This window comes from Haliotis cracherodii, unplaced genomic scaffold (assembly GCF_022045235.1).
Source record: "Haliotis cracherodii isolate W230 unplaced genomic scaffold, xgHalCrac1.p SCAF_40, whole genome shotgun sequence".
NCBI classification, from domain to species: Eukaryota; Metazoa; Mollusca; class Gastropoda; order Lepetellida; family Haliotidae; genus Haliotis; species Haliotis cracherodii.
The window spans coordinates 1,154,769-1,179,754 of NW_027266298.1; the positions used below are offsets into that span (position 1 = coordinate 1,154,769).

General features: G+C 41.6%; 1 protein-coding gene and 2 pseudogenes across 2 annotated transcripts in view; all 3 read left to right on the forward strand.

Annotated features, from left to right (window-relative positions):
• The window catches only part of LOC139441432 (tyrosine-protein kinase RYK-like), a 129,434-nt gene extending 116,917 nt beyond the window's left edge, over positions 1-12,517 (forward strand). For both annotated transcript variants that reach the window (XM_071222344.1, XM_071222345.1), the window contains exons 10-14: positions 301-503; positions 1,701-1,810; positions 2,431-2,590; positions 3,196-3,332; positions 6,540-12,517. In XM_071222344.1, the coding sequence (XP_071078445.1) occupies positions 301-503; positions 1,701-1,810; positions 2,431-2,590; positions 3,196-3,332; positions 6,540-6,651 (722 nt within the window). In that variant the 3' untranslated portion in view covers positions 6,652-12,517. The remainder of the gene's footprint in view (positions 1-300; positions 504-1,700; positions 1,811-2,430; positions 2,591-3,195; positions 3,333-6,539) is intronic.
• An 8,503-nt stretch (positions 12,518-21,020) lies between these two features.
• LOC139441499 (U2 spliceosomal RNA) lies at positions 21,021-21,173 on the forward strand (annotated as a pseudogene).
• Positions 21,174-21,773: 600 nt separating this feature from the next.
• Positions 21,774-24,185, forward strand: LOC139441422 (uncharacterized; annotated as a pseudogene).
• Positions 24,186-24,986: the final 801 nt, after the last annotated feature.

Consider the following 24,986-nt stretch of genomic DNA (forward strand, 5'->3'; position numbering starts at 1 on the left):
ACGTGCCCTCACTTTGAGATGCAGTGTGTTTACATAAAAACATTAACAGGTACGTGCCCTCACTTTGAGATGCAGCGTGTTTATATAAAAACATAAACAGGTGTGTGCCAATACTTTGAGAAGCAGTGTGTTTATATAAAAACATTTACAGGTATGTGTCAACATTTTGAGATGCAGTGAGTTTATATAAAAGCATTGACAGGTACGTGTCAACATTTTGAGAAGCAGTGTGTTATAAGCATTAACAGGTACGTGCCCTCACTTTGAGATGCTCACTGTTGCACATTGTATGTTGTTCAGATCAGGCGCGAGGTGACCAGTTGCAGGTGTTCCTCACTGAGAGCTGTATGCTGAAGGGCTTGATCCACCAGAACATCAACCCTGTCGTCGGGGCATGTGTGGATGGGGAGATTCAGCCCTTTATGATTTACCCCTACTCTAATGAAGGCAATTTGAAAAAGTTCCTCCTCAAGTGTCGAATGTCGGAGTGTGGGTCTCGCTATGTGAGTACAACTTGTTGGTTCTCTGTCCTATGACGTATAGTATGATAAGTTGTAGCAGCATCACTCGGGTATATGGGCTTTAATGTATTTCGTGTTAGTCAATATATAGCCAGTCAGACGTGAGTGATAAACAACAAAATGCGCGGCACATAAAACCACTTATTATACCTCCATGGCAGAATGATAAGATCTGATTGGTCCACATCTTCTTGACAAAATATTATGTATCCCACCTTGGAGGGATATAAATTTCGCAGCAGGAGAATAAATCCCTTATACCCCATCATGAACAAGACAGGCTGCATGTGGATTTCTGAGAGTAAAATAAATCCCTTGTACCCTGCTTCAAAGCAAAAACCTGCACGCTTTACCCCCGAGTTAATGTAAGTCACGTGACTTAGCACAAGTTACCCTCAGCTCAATCGAACAGCTGTTTTCTATCAACTTGGAATTTGTTTTAATTCTTTAACAATGTCATATTATTACATGTCAGTAAGATTAATTGGTTGTAGCAGCATCACTCGGGGTACAAGTGGTTTTATGCGTCCCGCATTTTCTCTGGGACGCATAAAACCACATATACTCCAAGTGATACTGCCACAATGAATTCATCTGGTCGACATATTTCAATCCGCCATTGTAAAAGAATTATGATAAATTGAAATTGATAGAAAACACCTGTTTGATTGAGCTATGGTTTATTGACTCATAAATAACATGCAGTATTTTGCTTCATAGAAGGGGGCAAGTGGTTAAATCCAAAAACAGCCTATTTTCTTTGTGGCGGGGTATAAGGGATTTATTCTCCTGCTTAGAAATTTATTTCCCTCCCAGTCTGGATACGTTACGAGTTGTCAAGTTCACATGAACCAATCAGATCTTACCATTCTTACATGGAGGTACGATATTAATATTGTCAAACACTGCTGGCATAGAATTGTCTCCTGGTGTATACCAGACAAAACAATAGTCTGCTTAAATTGTTTGATAGGCATTACTTAGAAGTTGACAGAAGACAAGATAGACACAATTTTTATGGATAACAACTTCTTTAATACTGTGACTCGGGCTTCGGACTGGGGGCTGAATTGTAAAATGAATCACTGGTAGCCTCAATCATGGGCAACACAAAACAGCATTCACTTCCTGGTTTTAGGAGATAGTTTGCAGATTTCAACTCATCATTCTCTGTTTCAGACACTTTCAACACAGCAGCTTGTATATATGGCCATACAAATCATACGCGGCATACAGTACTTACATCGGAAAAAAATAATTCACAAAGATATAGCTACAAGGAATTGTGTGTAAGTATCTGGGAGAACTCCTTACCGCCTCAGTTAGAACATCTGTGTCAGTCTGAAGATGTGTTTCTTCCCTGATAGAGGAGATGAAGGAGCATCGTCTGGGCAGATCACCATCGTATTTATGTTGTCACTAGATTGTGTGATGTTATAACACATCTTTGTTGATGTATGATGTGGTGATATGATGTTATAGTGCCTTTGTATTGATGTTATAATGTGATTGTGTTGATGATGGTATTGACTTATAATGATGGTGTATATGATATATAATACTATTGACATTGTAACATGAGGGTATGAATGTTATATCATGATGGTATTGACTTTATGAATGATGGTATATATGTTATATGACTGTATTGGCATCATGAGATGATGGTTTGAATGTTATATCATGATGGTATTGACAACATTATTGTATTGACATTATAACATGATGGTATGAATGTTATATCATGATGGTATAGACGGTTATGTTCATGCTTCAATCTATCAGGTTGGTAACATAGACAAACTGACCGACAAACAAATCCTAAGAAATCTGTGTTGTTGCTATAAGATATATTGGAGATATTTCTGTTAGTAAACAATCGTGACGTGTAGAATCTGTTGTTTTCCAGCGTGGACAATGACTTTGTTGTGAAGCTGACGGACAACTCCCTGTCACGGGATGTGTTCCCAAGTGACTACACATGTCTGGGGGACAACGAGAACCGCCCCGTCAAGTGGCTGGCCGTGGAGGCGCTGCTGGAGAGGAGGTTCTCGCCAGCCAGCGATGTGGTAGGTTACCGTGTTGATGTGGCCTTTTACCATGGAGATGTAGGTTACCATGGAGATGTAGGTAACCATGGAGATGTGACTATGTAGCAGGACCAGCCTCCAAAATAACTCACCTGTCAACAAGACCATCAGAACAAATGAAATATCTGTTGTTAATTCCAGCAAATATTGTTGGCACATTACTAGACTACTGTTGGTGTATGTGTCTGAGTACAGGATATTCACAGGCCCACCAGGTGACTGACTATGCATAACTGTAAGCCCTCTGCTATTTCTGCTGGACACAGGCCAAAGGAACAGCAGCAATTTTTTTATACAAAATCTACTTTCTTGAATGATGAAAGGGAGATAACCAATGTGCCATTCTGAGGCACTCATTTCAGACACCAACATCATGATGTGGACCTGTTAGTGTTACCTGTTAGATAGTTCTTTTGTTTCACTGATATTAAGATCAGATGTTCCACACCTAATTTGTCAAATTGACATCATTAACTGTTTCAAATGTTTGTGTCATTGAAATGTCCATGGATCTGTTTCAAATGTCCATGACCCTGTTTCAAATGTCCATGACCCTCTTTCAAATGTCCATGGCTCTGTTTCAGTGGGCATTCGGGGTGACCTTGTGGGAGATGATGACCTTAGGACAGCAGCCGTACGCAGACATTGATCCATTTGAGATGGCTGCCTATCTACAGGAAGGCTACCGGATAGCACAGCCCCACAACTGTCCTGATGAACTGTAAGTATCTGAATGTACCTCTTAGAAATGGCCACACATCTGAAGGGTGGCTACTTGACAGCCGGCCTCACAACTGTCAAGTCAGTAAGTTTGTCTGGATAGAAATCGAGAGGTCATCATGGTTTGACTTACATCAGACAGAAATAATAACTTAGATATAAGTTTGACAATTTATATATTTTTTTTATTACTTCGTGTAATTTATTTATGGATTTGCCTCCTTTTAACGTCTGTATTTTGCTCTTTGACATAATCTGTATGGACCTGTTGTCGAAGCATGTGTCCTAGAAGTGCTTTTTTCAATGACAAACAGGTTAATAAAATTCTATACTATTTGTATGTGACTAGGGCCTGGCCAGTGTACCGGCCTGTGGTGTCTGGGGACTCATGACGTCTTGGTTGGTGTACCGGCCTGTGATGTCTGGGGACTCATGACGTCTTGGTTGGTGTACCGGCCGGGGGTGTCTGGGGACTGATGACGTCTTGGTTGGTGTACCAGCCTGCGGTGTCTGGGGACTCATGACGTCTTGGTTGGTGTACCGGCCTGTGGTGTCTGGGGACTCATGATGTCTTGGTTGGTGTACCGGCCTGTGGTGTCTGGGGACTCATGGTGTCTTGGTTGGTGTACCGGCCTGTGGTGTCTGGGGACTCATGACGTCTTGGTTGGTGTACCGGCCTGTGGTGTCTGGGGACTCATCACGTCTTGGTTGGTGTACCAGCCTGCGGTGTCTGGGGACTCATGATGTCTTGGTTGGTGTACTGGCCTGTGGTGTCTGGGGACTCATGATGTCTTGGTTGGTGTACTGGCCTGTGGTGTCTGGGGACTCATGATGTCTTGGTTGGTGTACTGGCCGGGGGTGTCTGGGGACTCATGGTGTCTTGGTTGGTGAACCGGCCTAGGGTGTCTGGGGACTCATGATGTCTTGGTTGGTGTACTGGCCGGGGGTGTCTGGGGACTCATGATGTCTTGGTTGGTGAACCGGCCTAGGGTGTCTGGGGACTCATGATGTCTTGGTTGGTGTACCGGCCTGGGGTGTCTGGGGACTCATCACGTCTTGGTTGGTGTACCAGCCTGCGGTGTCTGGGGACTCATGACGTCTTGGTTGGTGTACTGGCCTGTGGTGTCTGGGGACTCATGACGTCTTGGTTGGTGTACCGGCCTGTGGTGTCTGGGGACTCATGACATCTTGGTTGGTGTACCGGCCTGTGGTGTCTGGGGACTCATGACATCTTGGTTGGTGTACTGGCCTGTGGTGTCTGGGGACTCATGACGTCTTGGTTGGTGTACCGGCCTGTGGTGTATGGGGACTGATGACATCTTGATTGGTGAACCGGCCTGTGGTGTATGGGGACTGATGACGTCTTGGTTGGTGTACCGGCCTGGGGTGTCTGGGGACTCATGACGTCTTGGTTGGTGTACCGGCCTGTGGTGTATGGGGACTCATGACATCTTGATTGGTGAACCGGCCTGTGGTGTATGGGGACTGATGACGTCTTGGTTGGTGTACCGGCCTGTGGTGTCTGGGGACTCATGACGTCTTGGTTGGTGTACCGGCCTGTGGTGTCTGGGGACTCATGACATCTTGGTTGGTGTACCGGCCTGTGGTGTCTGGGGACTCATGACATCTTGGTTGGTGTACCGGCCTGGGGTGTCTGGGGACTCATGACATCTTGGTTGGTGTACTGGCCTGTGGTGTCTGGGGACTCATGACGTCTTGGTTGGTGTACCGGCCTGGGGTGTCTGGGGACTCATGACATCTTGGTTGGTGTACCGGCCTGGGGTGTCTGGGGACTCATGACGTCTTGGTTGGTGTACCGGCCTGGGGTGTCTGGGGACTCATGACGTCTTGGTTGGTGTACCGGCCTGTGGTGTCTGGGGACTCATGACGTCTTGGTTGGTGTACCGGCCTGTGGTGTATGGGGACTCATGACGTCTTGGTTGGTGTACCGGCCTGTGGTGTCTGGGGACTGATGACATCTTGATTGGTGAACCGGCCTGTGGTGTATGGGGACTGATGACGTCTTGGTTGGTGTACCGGCCTGTGGTGTCTGGGGACTGATGACATCTTGATTGGTGAACCGGCCTGTGGTGTATGGGGACTGATGACGTCTTGGTTGGTGTACCGGCCTGTGGTGTCTGGGGACTCATGACGTCTTGGTTGGTGAACCGGCCTGTGGTGTATGGGGACTCATGACGTCTTGGTTGGTGTACCGGCCTGTGGTGTCTGGGGACTGATGACATCTTGATTGGTGAACCGGCCTGTGATGTATGGGGACTGATGACGTCTTGGTTGGTGTACCGGCCTGGGGTGTCTGGGGACTCATGACATCTTGGTTGGTGTACTGGCCTGTGGTGTCTGGGGACTCATGACGTCTTGGTTGGTGTACCAGCCTGGGGTGTCTGGGGACTCATGGTGTCTTGGTTGGTGAACCGGCCTAGGGTGTCTGGGGACTCATGATGTCTTGGTTGGTGTACCGGCCTGTGATGTCTGGGGACTCATGACGTCTTGGTTGGTGTACTGGCCTGGGGTGTCTGGGGACTCATGACGTCTTGGTTGGTGTACTGGCCTGTGGTGTCTGGGGACTCATGATGTCTTGGTTGGTGTACCGGCCTGTGGTGTCTGGGGACTCATGACGTCTTGGTTGGTGTACCGGCCTGGGGTGTCTGGGGACTCATGACGTCTTGGTTGGTGTACTGGCCTGTGGTGTCTGGGGACTCATGACGTCTTGGTTGGTGTACCGGCCTGTGGTGTCTGGGGACTCATGACGTCTTGGTTGGTGTACTGGCCTGTGGTGTCTGGGGACTCATCACGTCTTGGTTGGTGTACCGGCCTGTGGTGTCTGGGGACTCATGACGTCTTGGTTGGTGTACTGGCCTGTGATGTCTGGGGACTCATCACGTCTTGGTTGGTGTACCGGCCTGTGGTGTCTGGGGACTCATGATGTCTTGGTTGGTGTACCGGCCTGTGGTGTCTGGGGACTCATGGCGTCTTGGTTGGTGTACTGGCCTGGGGTGTCTGGGGACTCATGACGTCTTGGTTGGTGTACCGGCCTGTGGTGTCTGGGGACTCATGATGTCTTGGTTGGTGTACTGGCCTGTGGTGTCTGGGGACTCATGATGTCTTGGTTGGTGTACCAGCCTGTGGTGTTGGAATAGTTAACATTACTTCTGTTCTGTAATCACTCACTCACTCTCTCTCTCTGCAGGTTTGCTGTCATGGCTTGTTGCTGGGCGATGTCACCTGACGAGAGGCCAAAGTTCACCCAGCTCCTTGTGTGTTTACAAGATTTCTACACAGCACTCGGCAGATTCATATGATGAAGGTCAAGGTCACCACATTGATGTTACCATAGTGATAGGCAGATTTAGACTCAAGCTCTCACCAGTTTTCTTACTAACAGAGATTGGACTATGCCGAAACCTGGTAGGAATATTTTGTGGTCTGTTTCATGACAATGGAATGAAGACTTGCAGATTTAAGTGGCTATTGTGATGGGATACCACCTCGAGTGGACTACATCTGAGTACAGATTGAAATGGGATGACATGGTCAGCTTGATCTGACTTGGTGAAGGTTGAGTGCCATTAATAGGATATTGGCATATTTGTTGGAGTCACCTCACCATACAGCAGTGTGGAGCAGATGCTAGAGATGTACCAGTCAGATTGGTGGCAGCCCTCACCATGCAGAGGGACAGCACGTGCAGGACTTTACTCCCCAACCTCGCAAGAGTCACTGACCGTCTTCAGAGTTCCAGAAGTCAATGAATGAGCAGAGCGATCAAGGTGTGCTAAGACTGGCCATCAACATTATGTATGTGTTAAGTGCTTTAATGGACAGATGCAAGCATAGCTATAGTAGAGTGGGCAGAGAGAGTCATCACACAGACCAAGTCTGTGGGCAAAGCACTGATTCAACTTGAAACTTAACCAGTATGGCCAGAAGTCGTAGGTGGAAATTGATGTTTCACCGAGTAGTGAGTACTTACATGTTTGTCTGCAATAGAACTTGATGTGTTGTCCGATGCACCAGCGGAGTAGGTTCTGAGTCATGGTGTGGGAGTGAGGATTGTTAAGAAAGTCAACTCGGAGATGGCACCTCTAGACAGGTAGTTAATTACCTTACGACCTGGAAGTGTTTCTTCAAGGAATATAGGACGACTGAAGCTTGTGCTTTCCTCGAGAAATGGAATTACTGAAAGCTTAGGTCTTTGTAAACAACGTGGGGCATTTCATGTCCAGATTGTGTGTTGGACCTGATGTGCTCATTTCAAGAGATAACAGACTCTCATGGAGCCTTTGAAGACATTGAACAAGTACGTTGTTCATGAGCTTGAATGGCAATTGTTCTGCGTGCAACATTGACTCATGATCCAGGAACACTGAGAACTATTCCCAGGATGCATGTCACCCTGACACTGAGGATTTGTGTCCAGTAAGGGACAAAGAGCACAGTGTTTTCATCCCGTAATTTCTCAACATAATACCATTTGGGGAAGACTCCATACACAGATTGTATAATTAGTTACCATGTTTTAATTTTACCGTTGAGGTAATGCAGGAAATAAACACACATGTTTGGGGTAACATGCTGTTGGACATGGTATGGTTTCAACAATGGGGAAACAAGTAAGTCCCATGTGGACATTTGCCAGAAGATATGTGTGTTATGCCCCTGTATGATAGCCTCCTGTTTGGTCACAGCAATCTGTGTATTATACCATAGAGTGTACATAATAGACAAGAGTAGTTGTGAGGACCTGTTAGGGTGCTGCAACAAAACCCCTACAGGGCCCCAGCTTCTGGGTGTTGCTGTGTTTAGCTGACAATCAAATATAGCTGCTTGAACATACTCACAACCCTTACACACTGGTAGGGGTCGGAAAAGTAGGCAGGGGAGATAACTCAGTATATTGACCAACTTTCCTAATGCACTGTTAGGCCACACGTTTTTAATCTTATGTTTCTCAGATTTATTCCAGCTTTGCCACCCAAGGTTATAAAAAAGGTAATTAAAATAAATAGCTATTTAAATTATTTATTTATTTTAAGAAAATCATTCTGCTGTGGATTTGCAGGTGGCCTCATGAATAACAGATAGTGATGTATACATGGAATTTATGGAGAACATTATATATTACATAGGAGGGTCTATATTACTAGTGGGAGACATAATAAAATAAATATTTTTATGTTTAATTTATTTCTTTGACCGGCTGTTTTTTAGTTAGGGTAGACGGGGCCAGTGAAACGAAAAATTAAAAAAATGTGTGGCCTTAGGTACTGTCATGTTCAGTTCTTCAGTCTCTGAACTCTAAAAACATGTTTATGAAATCTTTTTTAAATGGACAAATCATTTAGTTTCATATCTTGTTAGTTCTCTGTTATTTTTGTATTAAAAACAGAGAATTTAACTCTTTGTTAACATCTGAGCTGTATGTTAGTCCTTGGAGGAAAGATAATCCATTTTAATTATTTTGTTCGAAACCTATGTTTTGTGAAGAATTTACCATAGAATCTCGTTATAGCTTTTATTAATAAGTACTTACAAAGGTACATGTGCACATATTGCAAAGATAGCAAAAATGGTTGTGCCCAAGTTATAATTTTCGCTGAACTGTGAGAGGTGTAAATCTCGCAAGACACGCTGATCATGGAACAGAAAACTGATGCACATTTTCAAAGTGCACATTCCCTGTACAGGAACCACTATGTGAATGTCTTCTGACGGTAGACACTTTTATATACCGTGACTTCTCTCATCATGGGCAACTGACTAGTGAACGTCTTCTGACGGTAGACAGTTTTATATACCGTGACTTCTTCTCTCATCATTGGCCACTGACTAGTGAATTATGCAACACAAGATAACCCAGGTCTGCTATGCAAATCTTTCTCACTGCTGAAAGTGCTGTGTTACTATTTCTGTTGTGAAATCTGGTAGTGATTGCTTTACCATGGATCCAACCTTCTGAGGGAAGCACAAAGGACACGTTTGTTTTTCCATCTGTGTTCGGTGTCACACATTCTGTATTCTCCACAATGTGAATGCCAGTGTTGTTATTCACTTACTGCAGTGTGACACTTTTGTTCCCCGAGTTCTTCATTTTAAAGGTGCTTGTTTATTAGGTTATTAGGTTTAACAAACCTATACTCACCGCCAAAAGAAACGCGAACCATAGAAACACATGGATGAGACCCACTTTGGACTTAAACTGTAACAGGACATATTTATTCTTGAAGTCGCCTTTGGTAGACATTGTTATGGAAGTCACCAGTTGTTGTTCATTTGTTTGTTGGAGGCTGTCTTAACGGTTCTGTTCGACTGATCAAATCAGGAATGAGCAGGTTATTTGGGGCTTAGTAAGCTTGTAAGCCAATCGAGTCAAATATATTTTCATGCAAGTCTGATATTGTTTAAGTCCAGAGTAAAGCAGCTCCTGTGTCTTATTCCCGCCTGTGTCACTGTCAGTCCAGTGTCTAGTTTTTTAAAAAAAATATACATACACTACAAAATGGGCAATCACATGGTTTGCCCGAACCAGGACATGAGAATCATCACTTTTTATTTTCTTTCAGGCTAAGATTGAATTTAAGAAATGGTTCTGCTGTAGAGGTGATCAGAGTTGGGAACATGTGCCGATACTCATTTGATGCTAAATCTGTTATTTTGCAAGGCTTGATATTTTTAATTGTGTTCACAAAGTTCACCATTTTTTCAGCTCACATACTGTGAGAATCTGCTCACTTCTTCATGTTATCTCATATCCATGCATTGAGAAAGAAAAACCTGGGCATTGTGTTTTTTAAAATATGTCAAATTGTTTTTGTTGGATTTAATAATGCAAGATGACTGTACTTAAGTTTGCTACTATGATACTGAAGTGTTAACATGATGAGATATTGCAAACAATATACTGAGGTTTGTTTCTGTAATAGTTGTTGTGTTGACATGAGAAAACAGTATACTTAATTAAGACATTATTGGGCTGCGGGATGCCCCTGCATCACATCTTGACATCAGTAACATGGATGATGGTACATTGATGAAGAGAAGACCCCTTTGCCTTATAGCACAGCTGTGTGGCGATGAAGTGACTGCAGACTCCATCAGCCACAAGAACCACCAGGAGGAACAGTGGACATGTTGTTTTGTCTGTTTCTGCATCATTCTGTGTAACCATTTTAGTCCTCTCCCCATCAGTCCCTAATTAATTGTGTGTGCCAAATTAGTCACTAGCATGATGCATTATATCAACTCCATCTTGAATTTGTTTAATCCTGTGGGTCAGGTCGGTCGTAAGACACGACTGTATCAAGAAGAAATTCAACATCAATCTGGTTAAGCCACATATTTCTTATACCTTGGTTTGCAGTTTTTCATGAGGGATGGACAGAGTGTCGGAAAGAAATAAAAAGTCTCTTTACAATCTGGTTCAAAAGAACTGTATATTCAGGTGTCTGTGTGAATTTGAATGATTATGATTTGATCAAGTGTAAACCAAGAGGTGTGACGGGTGTGGCCTCATGCATCGTGCATGCATTAAACAGTGTAACTGTGGATGTGACATGGGATAGGGCAGCAGAGATCATCCACCCTGTCTAAACTGTATTTCAGGGAGGGTTGTCCTTGTGTTAATAATATATAATGTTAACATTTCTAGGATTTCACAGAGGTACCAGACATCATGCAGCTGTTCTTAGAGGCATCTCTGGATCAGGTGCACTCAGTGTTTTATTTTTAGGCGGTATTTCAAAAGTTCTCATGGCATTGTAGTTTGACTTTTCACCACAGCTTCATTTTCCCTTTTAGTAAGCATGTGCGACCCTGACAGACTTCAAACCTGGCCTTTGTGTATTGCCAGTGTCTACGAAAGTAATAGAAGGGCCTGCAAGTTGTTGAAAGGACAGGTTTGTGCTGACTCCTGATGATAGGAGTTAATGCCAAGATGGAGTGTGTTCCTTTGTGAAATAGAACATTTTGTCATGAGGATTCCGAAATTGTGTGCCAACTTTTGACAAAGCCCCTATGACCAGCTATGTCCATATATGGTAGTTTAGTCTTGGGGAACACTCCTTGTTGGGTTAAAAATATTTTGGTTCCTTTCATAAAAACTTACAAGCGTAAGACAAATTTTGTTTTCTGATCATGAATCAAAATTGAAATCGTTAGGATTCTTTTCATGTTTGTCATTGATCAATGACTCTTTTTACTTTCATGATCATTCGGACAAAAGAGTTATCATAAATGTCACAAGAATCCAGTCCTAGGTTCCCCCTATAGGTATTGCTTGACTTCAGGTTGTCAAACAATGAATTCATCATATCTCGACACAGGGTACTGTACATACATATACATATATAGCTATCTGTCAGTGTTCAGCCCCCTCCATCCTGCTGTACAGCATTGTGTATGATAGCCTCCCTTGCTTCTGTACAGCCAATCACATCCATGCTTTATGTTAGGGGAGGAGAGAGTTCAGTGTCCCATGAAGATTTATGTTGAGACTTTCACTGACTGAAATACGATACTGTACTTATATTTACGTTAATGGTCACAATTTTCTTGAAAATTATTTAGTAAACGATATTTCAATTGTCAGTTTTATTAATTTGATTGTGGATCTGAACTTCATGTGTTTAAAATGGATTCCAGTCAAACTCTGGGACGACAATCAAGTGATGAGAAGGATGAAGTGTATTTTATTTGCATGAAGTGTATATGTCTACTGCCAGCTTCTCGGCTTGCTGTCAGTTTCCTGCATACAGCAGAGGTAGAGATTTACTGCACAAACTTGGCAACTCTTGTTGATATCTAATTGTCAATAACAGTTGATGTTGTTGTGACTTTGTTTCCGAAGCCAAACAACAACTTCATCATGTCAGGAAGGAATTATATACTTGCTTGTTAGAGATGTGTCTTCTATTTCGTCGAAGGCAAAAGCTGAAAGTCATATCTGGGGACCTTTATTTTAAGGAAGGTGGGACCAAGAGTATTGTGAGTGATTGGAGTTAACTCCCCTTACCTTCATTCAGAGTTGTTTCCCCTTGGTGTATGTAATGGCCACCCTCTGCTGTATGTACCTACCTAGAACGCTGCCTCTAAAGAGAGACGCTTCCATCCAGTGCTAAAGTGCTCACACATCCATGTACAGTGGCAGGTTATTTATACTGTTGTGTAAATTAAAAATATACAAACATGAGTCTGTCGTTCTTGTTTTTCCTTACCAAAACCATGTGCTCTGTTGGACAGATAATGGTGATTATGTGCCTTAGGCTTTTTGCTGTTCTTGAGCCTTGGTGAGACAAACCAGTGGTCAAAGGTGAGCACCAATCAGTTATTTACTCTGTTGTTATCAGCGCAAAGAGCTGATCATATGTGGTGTTCTGCCAAGGAGATACTGTTTGTAGTCATGGAGCAAGATGCCTGTCTTATGACCCCTTAAGACATGGCGCAGAGAAGGAGCCTGTGACTTAGTCCGCCAAGGAGATACTGTTTGTAGTCATGGAGCAAGATGCCTGTCTTATGACCCCTTAAGACATGGCGCAGAGAAGGAGCCTGTGACTTAGTCCGCCAAGGAGATACTGTTTGTAGTCATGGAGCAAGATGCCTGTCTTATGACCCCTTAAAACATGGAGCAAAGAAGGAGCCTGTGACTTAGTCCGCCAAGGAGATACTGTTTGTAGTCATGGAGCAAGATGCCTGTCTTATGACCCCTTAAGACATGGCGCAGAGAAGGAGCCTGTGACTTAGTCCGCCAAGGAGATACTGTTTGTAGTCATGGAGCAAGATGCCTGTCTTATGACCCCTTAAAACATGGAGCAAAGAAGGAGCCTGTGACTTAGTTCGCCAAGGAGATACTGTTTGTAGTCATGGAGCAAGATGCCGGTCTTATGACCCCTTAAAACATGGAGCAAAGAAGGAGCCTGTGACTTAGTCCGCCAAGTAGATACTGTTTGTAGTCATGGAGCAAGATGCCTGTCTTATGACCCCTTAAGACATGGCGCAGAGAAGGAGCCTGTGACTTAGTCCGCCAAGTAGATACTGTTTGTAGTCATGGAGCAAGATGCCTGTCTTATGACCCCTTAAGACATGGCGCAGAGAAGGAGCCTGTGACTTAGTCCGCCAAGGAGATACTGTTTGTAGTCATGGAGCAAGATGCCTGTCTTATGACCCCTTAAAACACGAGTGAGTGAGTTTATATTTAAAGTCACATCGGTAATATTTCAGCCATATAGTGACTACATCAAATTATACAATACATCAATTTAGAATACAAACCTGTCGACAAAGGACAGAAAAGAACTAGATTATCACAGATGTAGGTTTAAGACTAGTAAATGACCATAAAACTTGACTATTCATACAATACAATGCAAGGTAAAATTGGGCTATATATCACCAGCAACCTAAAGGTATACCACCATGCTGAGGACCATGGGGACTTACAGTACCTTTGCTACCTGCATAGACCCTGGCAGGATTAACACCATCCCTTCAGTTACTGGTGATTATGAAGTTTAGCCAAAATTAAAACAAACAAATATTCTACGATTAAAAACCTGGTATATATAAAATACTTTGACTACACACCCTCTCTGGGGGACAATAATTTAATGCTGCTTCAACCCCCATCAAGGGTATAGCCACTTACAGTCTCAGTTCATAATCATATACTACAAATTTATAAAATAATTAACTAAATACACCAAAATTTATGAATAAGTTCAATTTCTTTTTAAAAACATAATATTAAATGAGAACTATCGTTATTTAAAAGGTCCTTAATTGTTTTAACACTGAAATATTTATCCTTTGTGATGGAAAAGCAACTGCGCAAACATTCCTTGCATCCATCTGTAAATAAAGATTATTAAGTGTCTTATGTGTTTTGCAATTGATTGTATTCTTGTTTATAAATTAGTGGATTAGTATCAGATATCTTAAGTCTCATTAATGTGAGGTCTACATTTGGCCTTACCATTTGCCAAGAAGGCCATGAAAACAGTTGTATGGGAGCTTTATCATGAAACTTAATCATAGCAGCAGAAACAGAAACGACAGATTTAATTCTTATTCCAACTGTTGGAACAAGAGATGATTTCTTATTGTAAATATCTTCATAAAGAGGATTAAACACACAATTAAAGGTGGATTTGACTGATTAGAATAGAATTTAGAGATGTATTGTAAAGATAATTCCATATGGCGTTGTAACCCGTTTTGAAGAGACCACTTTTAGACAGATTTGTAACTGTCTCTCATAGCACACATATTTTTACCACGACGAGATATATTAAAATCATCCACGAAAAGTGATCCATCCACTGACTGAATCACTTAAAACCTTCGAAAGACTATTTATTTTTATACTAAATAAAGTGACAGACAAAATACTGCCTTGCAGGACACCCTGATCCTGATTTTAATGATCAGACAGGGTTGAAACCACTCAGATTTGAAATTGCCTGTCTGATAAAAATTGTGATATGAAATAAGGTAAACGACCTCGCAAGCCCAAATTATGTAAGTCCTTTAAAATGCCATGCTTCCATGTAGCATCATATGCTTCTCAAGATCAAAGAAAATTGATACTACGTGTTGTTTATTAACTATGGCATTTTTAAACAAAGGATTCCAATCGTACTAAATGATCGATAGTACTTTGATTTTTGCGGAAACCACATTGAATATTGGTAAGATCATTACTTTCCAGATACCAAACTAATCTATTGTTCACCAGTCGTTCCATAGTTTTGCAAACGCAACTGGTTAAAGACATAGGGGGTTATTTGAAGGATTCGTGTAATTCCGGCCAGGTTTTCGTATGGGGACTACAATGGCATCATATAAGGTCGAAAATTCCCCGACGTCCATATTTGGTAAACAATATCTAGAAGTGTCTCAAAACATGATTCAGGATAATGTTTCAATAACTGATAGTGAATATTATCATCCCAAGCTGCAGTATCATGAGCTTGCTCAAGTGCAGTATGGTAGCTCATGCAATGAAATTACTTCATTGTAATCTTCACCATCAGTGGAATCAAAATTAACCTTTTATTTTCCTGTTGTTTCTGATGTCTCTGAAACTCGTGGACATAATCTGTTGATGAAGAATGTTTGGCAAGAGTTTCGCCAAGTTTATTTGCAATGGCAGATTGATCAGTTATTAATGTGTCACCATCTTTGAGGTGGTTAACGGACGATTTGGAACTTTTGCCTTTTATTTTTTTAACCATATTCCACATCTTTGACATGGGTGTGCGTGAGTTAATTTTTGAGACAAAATTCCTCCATGATTGATGCTTATTTTGTTTGTAAGCCCGTCGTGCTTTGGCACAAGTAAATTGAACATTATTTAGGTTGTGAACTGTAGATATTTGCGGAATTATGTTTCTGCTTTCTTCCTACACTTCCTTGCTTGTTTGCATTCATTGGTAAACCATGGTTTACGAACATGAGGATTTGCAGAGGACTTTGGAATTGTTTTGTCAGCAATACTATTTAGTCGACCCGAAAACAGCTGTATTGGATCTGAAATGGCCGTAGGATACAAGACTTTAACAAGGCTGATTTACTGGCTGTGTTTCGTTCACAACACCCTGATTTTCAACGTCAGAAACATCAGAGATATTTGGAAAACTGACTGATATGGTGGGCTTCAAGTTCACCAGCTTTAATTCTTATGACAGACAAGTCATAACCTGAAGCATTCCTTGGTTGCATGCAACTGTGAAAAACCAGTATGTGTCCCGCTTCTTTTCCAATTATGGGAAAGTGCTAAGCGTGGATAATGTAATTGAAGACATGGATTTAGTTGCCATGTTCACAGGAGTAAGGAACGTGACAATGGAGATAGACGAGAGCGCCAAGAAGATTAAGCCATACATAACATTTGGAGGGAATTCTTATCACGCTTCTTTCCTTATTATGGGAAAGTTCTGAGTGTTGAATATGAACTGAAGACGTGGAGGGAGTTCCCATGGTCACTGGAGTGCGAAATGTAACCATGGAAATTGATGAAAACTCAAAAGAAATCATGCCCTACATTGTCAAATTGGGAGGGAAGGCAATGCTTGTGACTATGCCCCATAGGGAGTCACCATGCCTTAAATGTTATCGGAAAGGTCACACAAGGGCACAATAGAATAGAACGAGAGAACTGCAAATGGCCGAGGAAAGGTTGATGGAATTGTGTTTTAAATGTTATAGGAAAGGTCACACAAGGGCACAATGTGCAGGGGTTTGGAATAGGAATAGAGTCAGAGAACAGGAAATGGCTGAGGAAAGGTTAAAGGAAATGAGGGTGAGGGAGGAAAGGGAGAAAAAAGAAAGGGAAGAGAATGAGATGGAGAGCGTGGAGAGAGAAACTTTGGACGAGAGTGACGATTCATTAGATATTAATGACAGTGAAAATGCTAAGGGGGAGATGGATTATACGGGTGGTGAAAAGGAGGGGAGGGAGTGTGTGGCAACAGCAGTCCCAGGAGTTCTTTGCTTACATCAGTCAGACTGATTTTCCAAATCTAGAAAGGGGCAGGTCTCAACAAAGAAAAGGAAAGAAGGGGAGGAATAATAGTGGATCTGGGTGGAAATGGGAAAAGACCAAGGCAATCCAGTCATGTTTCCCAGGGCGTGTCTGAGGCTGCCCGAGCAGCCATCTTGCCAGCCTCCCAGTCAAGGTCAAGGGAATCCAGCACGGCACGGCTAAATGACACCTGAGTTGGGTTAATCAACACAGCCAAACGATAACGAACTATGCTACGCCCCCGGACTATAAGACTGAATTGCGAATCAAATTTTCCTACTTATTCATAAGGAGTGCTTTTGTGTATACATTGTTTTACATTAGCTGTATTTCTCTTTTAAAAAAACCAAGCAACAACAACAAACATGTTTAATTTTGTAACAATTAATTGTAATGGGCTTATTGAACAGCAAACTAAAAGTAATATATTGTCTAAAAAAATTAATTCAGGCATTGATTTTCTATTTCTTCAGGAGACTGACATGTATAATTTGAATTTAGCAACATTTTATGAATCTAAATTTCAGGGAAATGGGTTTTGGGCCTTTGGTACCAATGTCAGTAGAGGACTTGGTATAATTATTAATTCAAGAATTGATGTTAAGGTAGAGAAATATAATTTCGATAAAGAAGGAAGATATGTTGTAATAGATAGAAAGATAAATGAAACAAAAATAAGATTAATAAATATCTATGCACCTAATTTCAAGACATATCTAAATATTTAGTAACTAACAAATTAATGGTTTTGGGGGCTGATTTTAACTGTATTTGTAATTTGAAATTTGATAAAATAGGAAGTAATTAAAAAAAGCAATCAACAAGGGGCTAATATTATTGACAGGTGGGTCTCCGATTTTTCCATAACTGACATTTTCCGTTCTTTATTTCCAGATAAGGTGGCAGTTACCTGGCGTAACTCTACTGGTGTTGGGTCCCGGCTTGAACAGTTCTCTCTCTCCTCCAACCTTCTATCAGCTGTCGACTCTACAACAATTACCCCATGCTGTTTTTCTGATCACGATTACGTAGCGGTAAGTCTTAGAGCTTTTGAAGGCATAAATTTTGGGCCATCATATTGGAAGTGTAATAACCCTATTTTGGATATAGCTTTTAAAAAATTATTTGCGTCATTTTGTACCAGTAACGTCCCTGCTTTAAAAGAAATAACTGTGGACTGGTGGGACGATTTTAAAATTAAAATACAGAATTTTATTAAACTTATACTCAAAATGCGTAATGAATCTCGGTCACCGCAAAAAATTAGAATTCCAATATAAAAATTTATGTCATGCTAAAATCTTGCCGTCCTGGGTTGTATATTGACCAAATTGTAGAAATCAAAAAACAAATTTAAGATTTGGAATTGAACAAATTTTATGGCTACCTTATCCCGATCTCAGGTTAAAGTGTTAGAATTAGGAGAACAACCTTCTAGTTACTTTTTCCGTAAGGAAGTAAAGAGAGGACAATTAAAATCAATTAATGCAATTTTGGACCTCTCAAGATATCATGGGTGTTTTCGTTAAATACTATTCAGAACTTTTGGCAGCCGATCCCATGCATGAAGAAATTAGCAATGAATTTCTTGATGATTTACCTGTTATGGACTCTGCTGTTTCGGACTCACTAGAAGGTGATATTACAAAAAAACGAAATTTTAGGTGCCCTTAAGGCAATGGGGACTGATAAGTCACCAGGTCCAGACGGTCTTACCAAGAAGTTTTATGTGTTTACTTTTGATGTTCTCGGTGCTGTCTTACTTTGTCTTGTCAATCTGTTTTTCGGAAGGCTCTTTGCCTAATTCGTCATACAAATCTTATATTACTCTTCTATGTAAAGATGTCAATAATGCCCCTTATGTACGTAATTGGCGCCCAATATCTTTACTAAACGTCGATGTAAAAATGATTTCCAAATTTTTATGCACTTCTTTGGGCAATGTCATAGGTGAAGTGGTCCATCAAGATCAGACTTGTGCTGTTCCCGATATTCATGATAATTGCCATTTACATCGTAATGTGCTTGATTACGTGGAGGAAAAAATCTCCCATGTGCCTTAATTAGCTTAGACCAAGAGAAAGCCTTTGATTGAGTTTCTCACCAGTTTTTGTTTAAACTTTTACACACTTTTGGCTTCGGTCCAAATTTCAAAAAATGGGTCAAAATTTTATATACTGACATATCCAGCTCAGTCATAGTTATCAGCACATTTCTCTTCCCCTTCCAGAGGGAAACTTTTCGATTTTGGCAGTCCACTGCTGAGCTTATTAGGCGCTCCGTTTTATACAAATCTGTTTTGAAGGGTGGCCTTGGTGAGATACATATACATGTATCAAGTCGAAATGACAGTCTTTTTCAGTTAAAACATATACAAAAACTTGTTAATGGTTGCTCAGAAACGTGGACGTTTTTAGCAAAATATTGGGTAGGATTATCCTTTCCCCGTGGGGACCTGGGGAAGATGAACAAGAATGTGTCCTCAGCACCCAATTGCTGTCGTACAAGGCGACCGATTTGGGCAGCCTGTTTGCTGTGGGCTGCGACCCTGTGTCGGCAGAGGAAGGGAATCTGGTGGTTGAGGGCGACGGAGCCGGCAATAGTGCTCCTTAGTCCAACACACCACTTCGACCCTAGACGGGTGGTAGGGATGGCCCGGTCCTATCAATCGGCTGGTCATGTCAGGCTCTGTGCATACACTTTATTTGCACAAACATTTGGTATTAATGAAATATATTATATTCTAAATGTTTCTACTGTATCTATCAATGTATAAAACTTGCTTAGAGCCCTATGCCCAGAAGGCGGTGGCTCATGGGCCAATCTGGTGATGCTTAGCTCCGAATTCTGTACCTCTCCAATTGATTGTCATGGGCAGAACCAGCCTGTCCTGTAATTTGGTAGATAGTTCCAGCTTTTCGTGTCTAATTTGCTGAGTATACCACCCCTTTATCCCCGGTCTTTGCACCTGGGGGATCCGCTGCAGCATAATTTACTGTACTTGTTGACACTCCATGGTGGGTGGGGAAAAGGGGTTCCCAACACCCTGGTTCAAAACGAAGATACAGAGAATCTAACAATTTACCTGAAGAAAATACCCCCAACTGATCCGACCATGTTTTTCGAAGCTTGTGACAAAGAACCCATCAAACTGAATCCGTTTGAAATCTCAAAAGGTATCGCTGGTATCTGCAGAGAGGTTACACATGTCACCAAGCTTCGATCCGGTTCTCTCCTTGTGGAATGTGCACAGAGACAGCAATGCATCAACCTCCTGAAATTGAAAGAGTTTGTTATTATCAAATCATTGATGTGTACAGAGACACCATGACCCTCCCAGATAAAATGATAATCCGTACGGGAGTACGCACTGTTCCTATCAGTCTAAAGGAAGGGTTATTGATGAGGTGCCACACATTGTAAGGCTAGGGGATGGCATGGCCATGCTGCTGCCCCTATGTGCTTGCGCTGTGGGTTCAAAGGTCACATGAGGAATGCATGCATGGCAAACCCAAGTGAATTCTTTAATAAAGTAATCCAGTAATACGGGATGCAAAACAAAACGGGTGTTGACAAGAGGTCAGAACAGGAGAATAGGGAGGAGGGATTGAGTGTGTGAGTTGGGTTTAACGCCGCTTTTAACAGTATTACAGTTATATTGCGGTGTGTCAGCTTAATGTGGGAGGAAAGCCCGAAGTGATGCAGGTCTAAGACGTTTACCACTTCGGTGAAACCCACGAGCACGGGTATGGTGCTGACAAACCTAGAACCATAATCGGGGTGAACCGGGATTTGAACCCACAATCATAGGTTTCTGACGAGCCCAAGGAACGCAACTCTGCACAGCGAACCGCGGCGCCTTAGACGACTGGGCCACCCGTTTCCCCAGAGAATAGGGAGGACATGTGGCATGATGACATTGAGCCTACAGTGAATGAGGAGGTGATGAGTGAGGATGAGGGGGACAAAGAAAATGAGGTTACTGAGGTAAGCGTTCCTGGGGATGTATTTAATCCTGTTCCTAGCACTTCAAGTTTACCTGATTCTCCAGATATTAACAAAGTGGTTTCAGGGATGAGTAAGGAAGATTCCCAAAATGTGCTTGTAATCCATACTATTATGGACACCACCGCTGACTCCAGTATCAGAACCGTCATCGCTTCTTGGCCTTTTGGCTAAGATCAAAGTGTAGTATCTTGACCGAATTCTCGGAGGATGACGGTGGACTATTGTGTTGACTCTTGGACTCTTGGATTCGTGGATTTGCGGAGGTGACTTTATTGTGTGCTCACTTTTTGCAGGTCTTCTAGCTGGTACTGTCACTTTTTAAGAGTACCAGAGACAGGAGGGGGAGAGAGAACGACATGAGAGAAAGAAAGAGGTTACCCTCGGGGTAAGGGGACGTCACGGAAAAGTAGGGGCCGGTCCAGGGACTCTGGAGATAGGAAGAAACGGCGGTCAGATTCCTCGCAGACAGTGTCCCCGGTGTCGGAAAGGTGTCCATCAGTGTGAGAGGTGTTGCCCCCGGCAGTAGTAGGCCACCCTAAAACAGCTTGTTATTCACCATGACCTTTCCAAAACGACCACGGTTCAAGATTTGCCCTTTTAAACCAGTCGTAATGTTTCTCCTTTTTCAAGGAGCGTATTAATTTTCCTAACTTGTATTTCATGTTATTTTCTTCAAATGTCTTCACCATCACTCTTTTTATGTATTATTTCATCACAACCTGGATATGAGCACGGCGTTGTATAACCTGGATAGGAAACGATACAGATTTCCTGAAACTATCTCGCAGGCGCGATGCCAACCACATGTGGACAGCTTATGGCGCATGCGTAGCAGGGCTTAACTTGACTTCCCCTGGTTACCAAAACATCCGGCTTACAAGCATGTGTGGCGATCGATAGCTGTCAAAACACATATGTCCCATGTGCATCAGATTTTTATCAATTAAACACGGAAACGGTAATTAAGATGATCGAGATATCAGACCATATATATACAATGCCTTGCAACATTATCGTCATTCCTAACCTAATACGGATACATATTCAAGCATTCAGATTCTCTCGTACCAACTACAACATGTCCGATTTCGTCAACTGGGATGACTCCGATTTGGATTTGTCCGTACTTCTAGGCGAGTACACCGAATATGAAGTGGATAGAAACTCGGATTCAACGTCCGATGACTGCCGTTCAAAAGTACAAATGACTTGCGAAAACCAGAGACCTGGCAAGACTTTTGGAGCTTCGTACAGATGTCCTTTGTGCAGCAAAGACTATGGTTCAATTTCTGGATTCTGTGGCCATGTGATCAAAGCACACGGAAGATCCGATTTAAGGGGTAATGAAAATAACAAAACAGTAAAGTTTTCTGTTCAAACATATATTTATATTTAATTTACATATATATTCTTACATAAAAGTCCCAGGGCACAATTTGGCTAATTACCATCATGGGTATATATATGAATAATGGTAAAATATAGGCATATAATTATAAGAGGAAAGCAGATACCCCAAGATGTTATAATGTGTGGAATAAATAGATTCTTCAATTTACATATTGCAATTTTGTCCTACAGACTAATATAATTTCAGATTTAAGTAACCCTATTTGTATTTTATCATGTGTGTATCTATCTTAATTTGTATACATTTAATCTAATCTTAACACATTGACCATGGATACATTAATTTGACTGCTGTAGAATAATAATAGAACCAACATTTTGGGACTCTTGTATCATGTGTATACACTTTCAATGTTGCAATCATTACATATGAACAGAATACTTGTATCAGAGAAAACTCTAATCATTTAAAAAGCCTAAGTTCGTATGCTTTTTCAATTACTTTTTATTTATTCATCGTGATGTGTTAATGCTTAGTTTTATATCATTGGATTCAATTCAATCTCAAAATACAATTGTAAAATAACTATGAATTAAAAAAATATGAAAATCCTTATTTTGAACAGAATAACGATTATCTTCCACAATTTGACTGCCACAGGTACTACGTAAACATACTGGATAAATGCCTTGATACATGTTTACATTTACATTTTAACACCATACATTCAACCTTAAACTAATATACTTTGTGAAAGGTTCTTTTGATTGCATATCATGAGGATATTATTACTAATTCCAGCTCCTGACTAAAAGCTTACCAGTGAGACCCAGCAGACCACACCGACCACACCACCTACGTCAAGTGCCTCAAATCAAATTTTCTTCAACACTGAGCAATTGCAAGGATGTATGCTGGAGTCTGTCCGCAATTCTTTAAACGCAATAGCTCAGAATGAAATTCACAAGTCGGATCTGGCATGTGAGGGGAAAATGTGTGACATTGCTAGTTTACTTTCTGGTTCAGAGTCATGCCTAGCTCAAATAACTGACCACCTGACACCTACATTTGTAACATTATTTTCTGGATTGGGAAAAAGCAGCTCCTTTGTGGCGAGCAGAGAGCAGATGTGGGCACAGTTCCACAGATTAAGAACCGACACCAAATTCTGTGACACACTGCATGATGTAATAAAATTACACACACAAGAGAATGACTGGAATGTCCACATGTTAAGTCAGTGCTTGTTGGATGAACTGGTTGATGCTGTCTGTACGAAGTTTATTAAACATCAAGTATACAGAGTGATGTAGAACACGAAGCTAAAGATCTGACGTCGGCGGAAAATGAAACTCTATGCTATATCTGTGGATTTTTAATTAGGGCCATTACAAAGCACTCAGGAATAGAATCAAACGTAGCCAAAACCCTAAGGCATTTATGCATAACTTCACAGGATACTTCATCTGCATTTATTAGTGGGGACAATTTTTTCTTTCTTGTGAGAAAAATGGAGATGATTTGTCGGCAGCAAGTAGACACATCAAACTTAAATGCAAATTCCATGTGTGTTGACCGCCTTAAGGACAGCATTCTTAAAGACACAACAGTCCTGTTTTACTGGGACAAGCTCGTCACAAGTAGTGAAGAAGAAAAGCTCTCTGTTTTGGAAAGTATTGCGGACTTGTTCGTGAAACTGCGAGGAAGAGCTGTTGTCAAGCACATTCGCAGGCAAACACATAAAAAGAAATGCCAGCACACCTAAACATGCAAAAAAAGGACCCTGGGGACCTAAATTACATTCGGAACGTTCGCCTTTACGAGAAGGTGAAATCACAAAAGTGGAAATTCTCAATGCCTTTAAGGCCATGGGTGATAATAAGTCTCCAGGTTCGGACGGGCTTACCGAGACGTTTTATTTGTTTTCTTTTGATGTTCTTGGTGATGTTCTCTTTGTCTAGGTGCACTTGAAACCACAGACCATCATTGTGTTTCTTGTCCTTGTGTTATTGTACTGTGGAATATCATTTTTCCTTGGTTACACCGACTTTATGAAGTTTGGTCTCAAAAGTATTATTCTGCAGTGAAGTTGTTTGAGTCTATTGTTACAGACCTTCAGGTGATCTATCGAAATTTAGTTCTAAACAATTTTATAACGCACTTCTTCAAACAGTTGTTGAAAATAAAGTGGAGAGACTATATCCACAATTGAATTTTGGACTTGTTTGGCGTAACCTTCAACACCCATTCATGGATAACTTGCCCAAATCAGTTAACTACCGTCTCATCTTAAATGCTCTTCCTCTCAACTATATTCTCCACACTCGTGGAAAGTCTGCTGCCCCAAACTGTTCTCTTTGTCTAGGTGCACTTGAAACCTCAGACCATCTTTTTGTTTCTTGTCCTTGTGTTAATGTACTGTGGAATATCATTTTTCCTTGGTTGCATCAATTTTCTTCAGGGCTAATAAAAAAAATCACATGAAATTATAAAGTTTGGTCTTGCACCAAAGATCCCCAATTCATATAAATTTGCTGTTTGTGTATATTTGGTGTCTTTGGCAAAATACAGTATTTGGTGGATTCGGAACATTAATAAACATGAACACAAACAGTTAAGAGGGAATGATATTGTGTTGCGTTTTTTGTCACTTCTAAAAGTACGTATTCGGGTCGACTTCCTTCGTCTATCCAGTTCTACATTTGCCAACTGTTGGCTTTCCTCTTCAATTTTCTGTAAAGTCAATGCGAGTGTTTTAACCT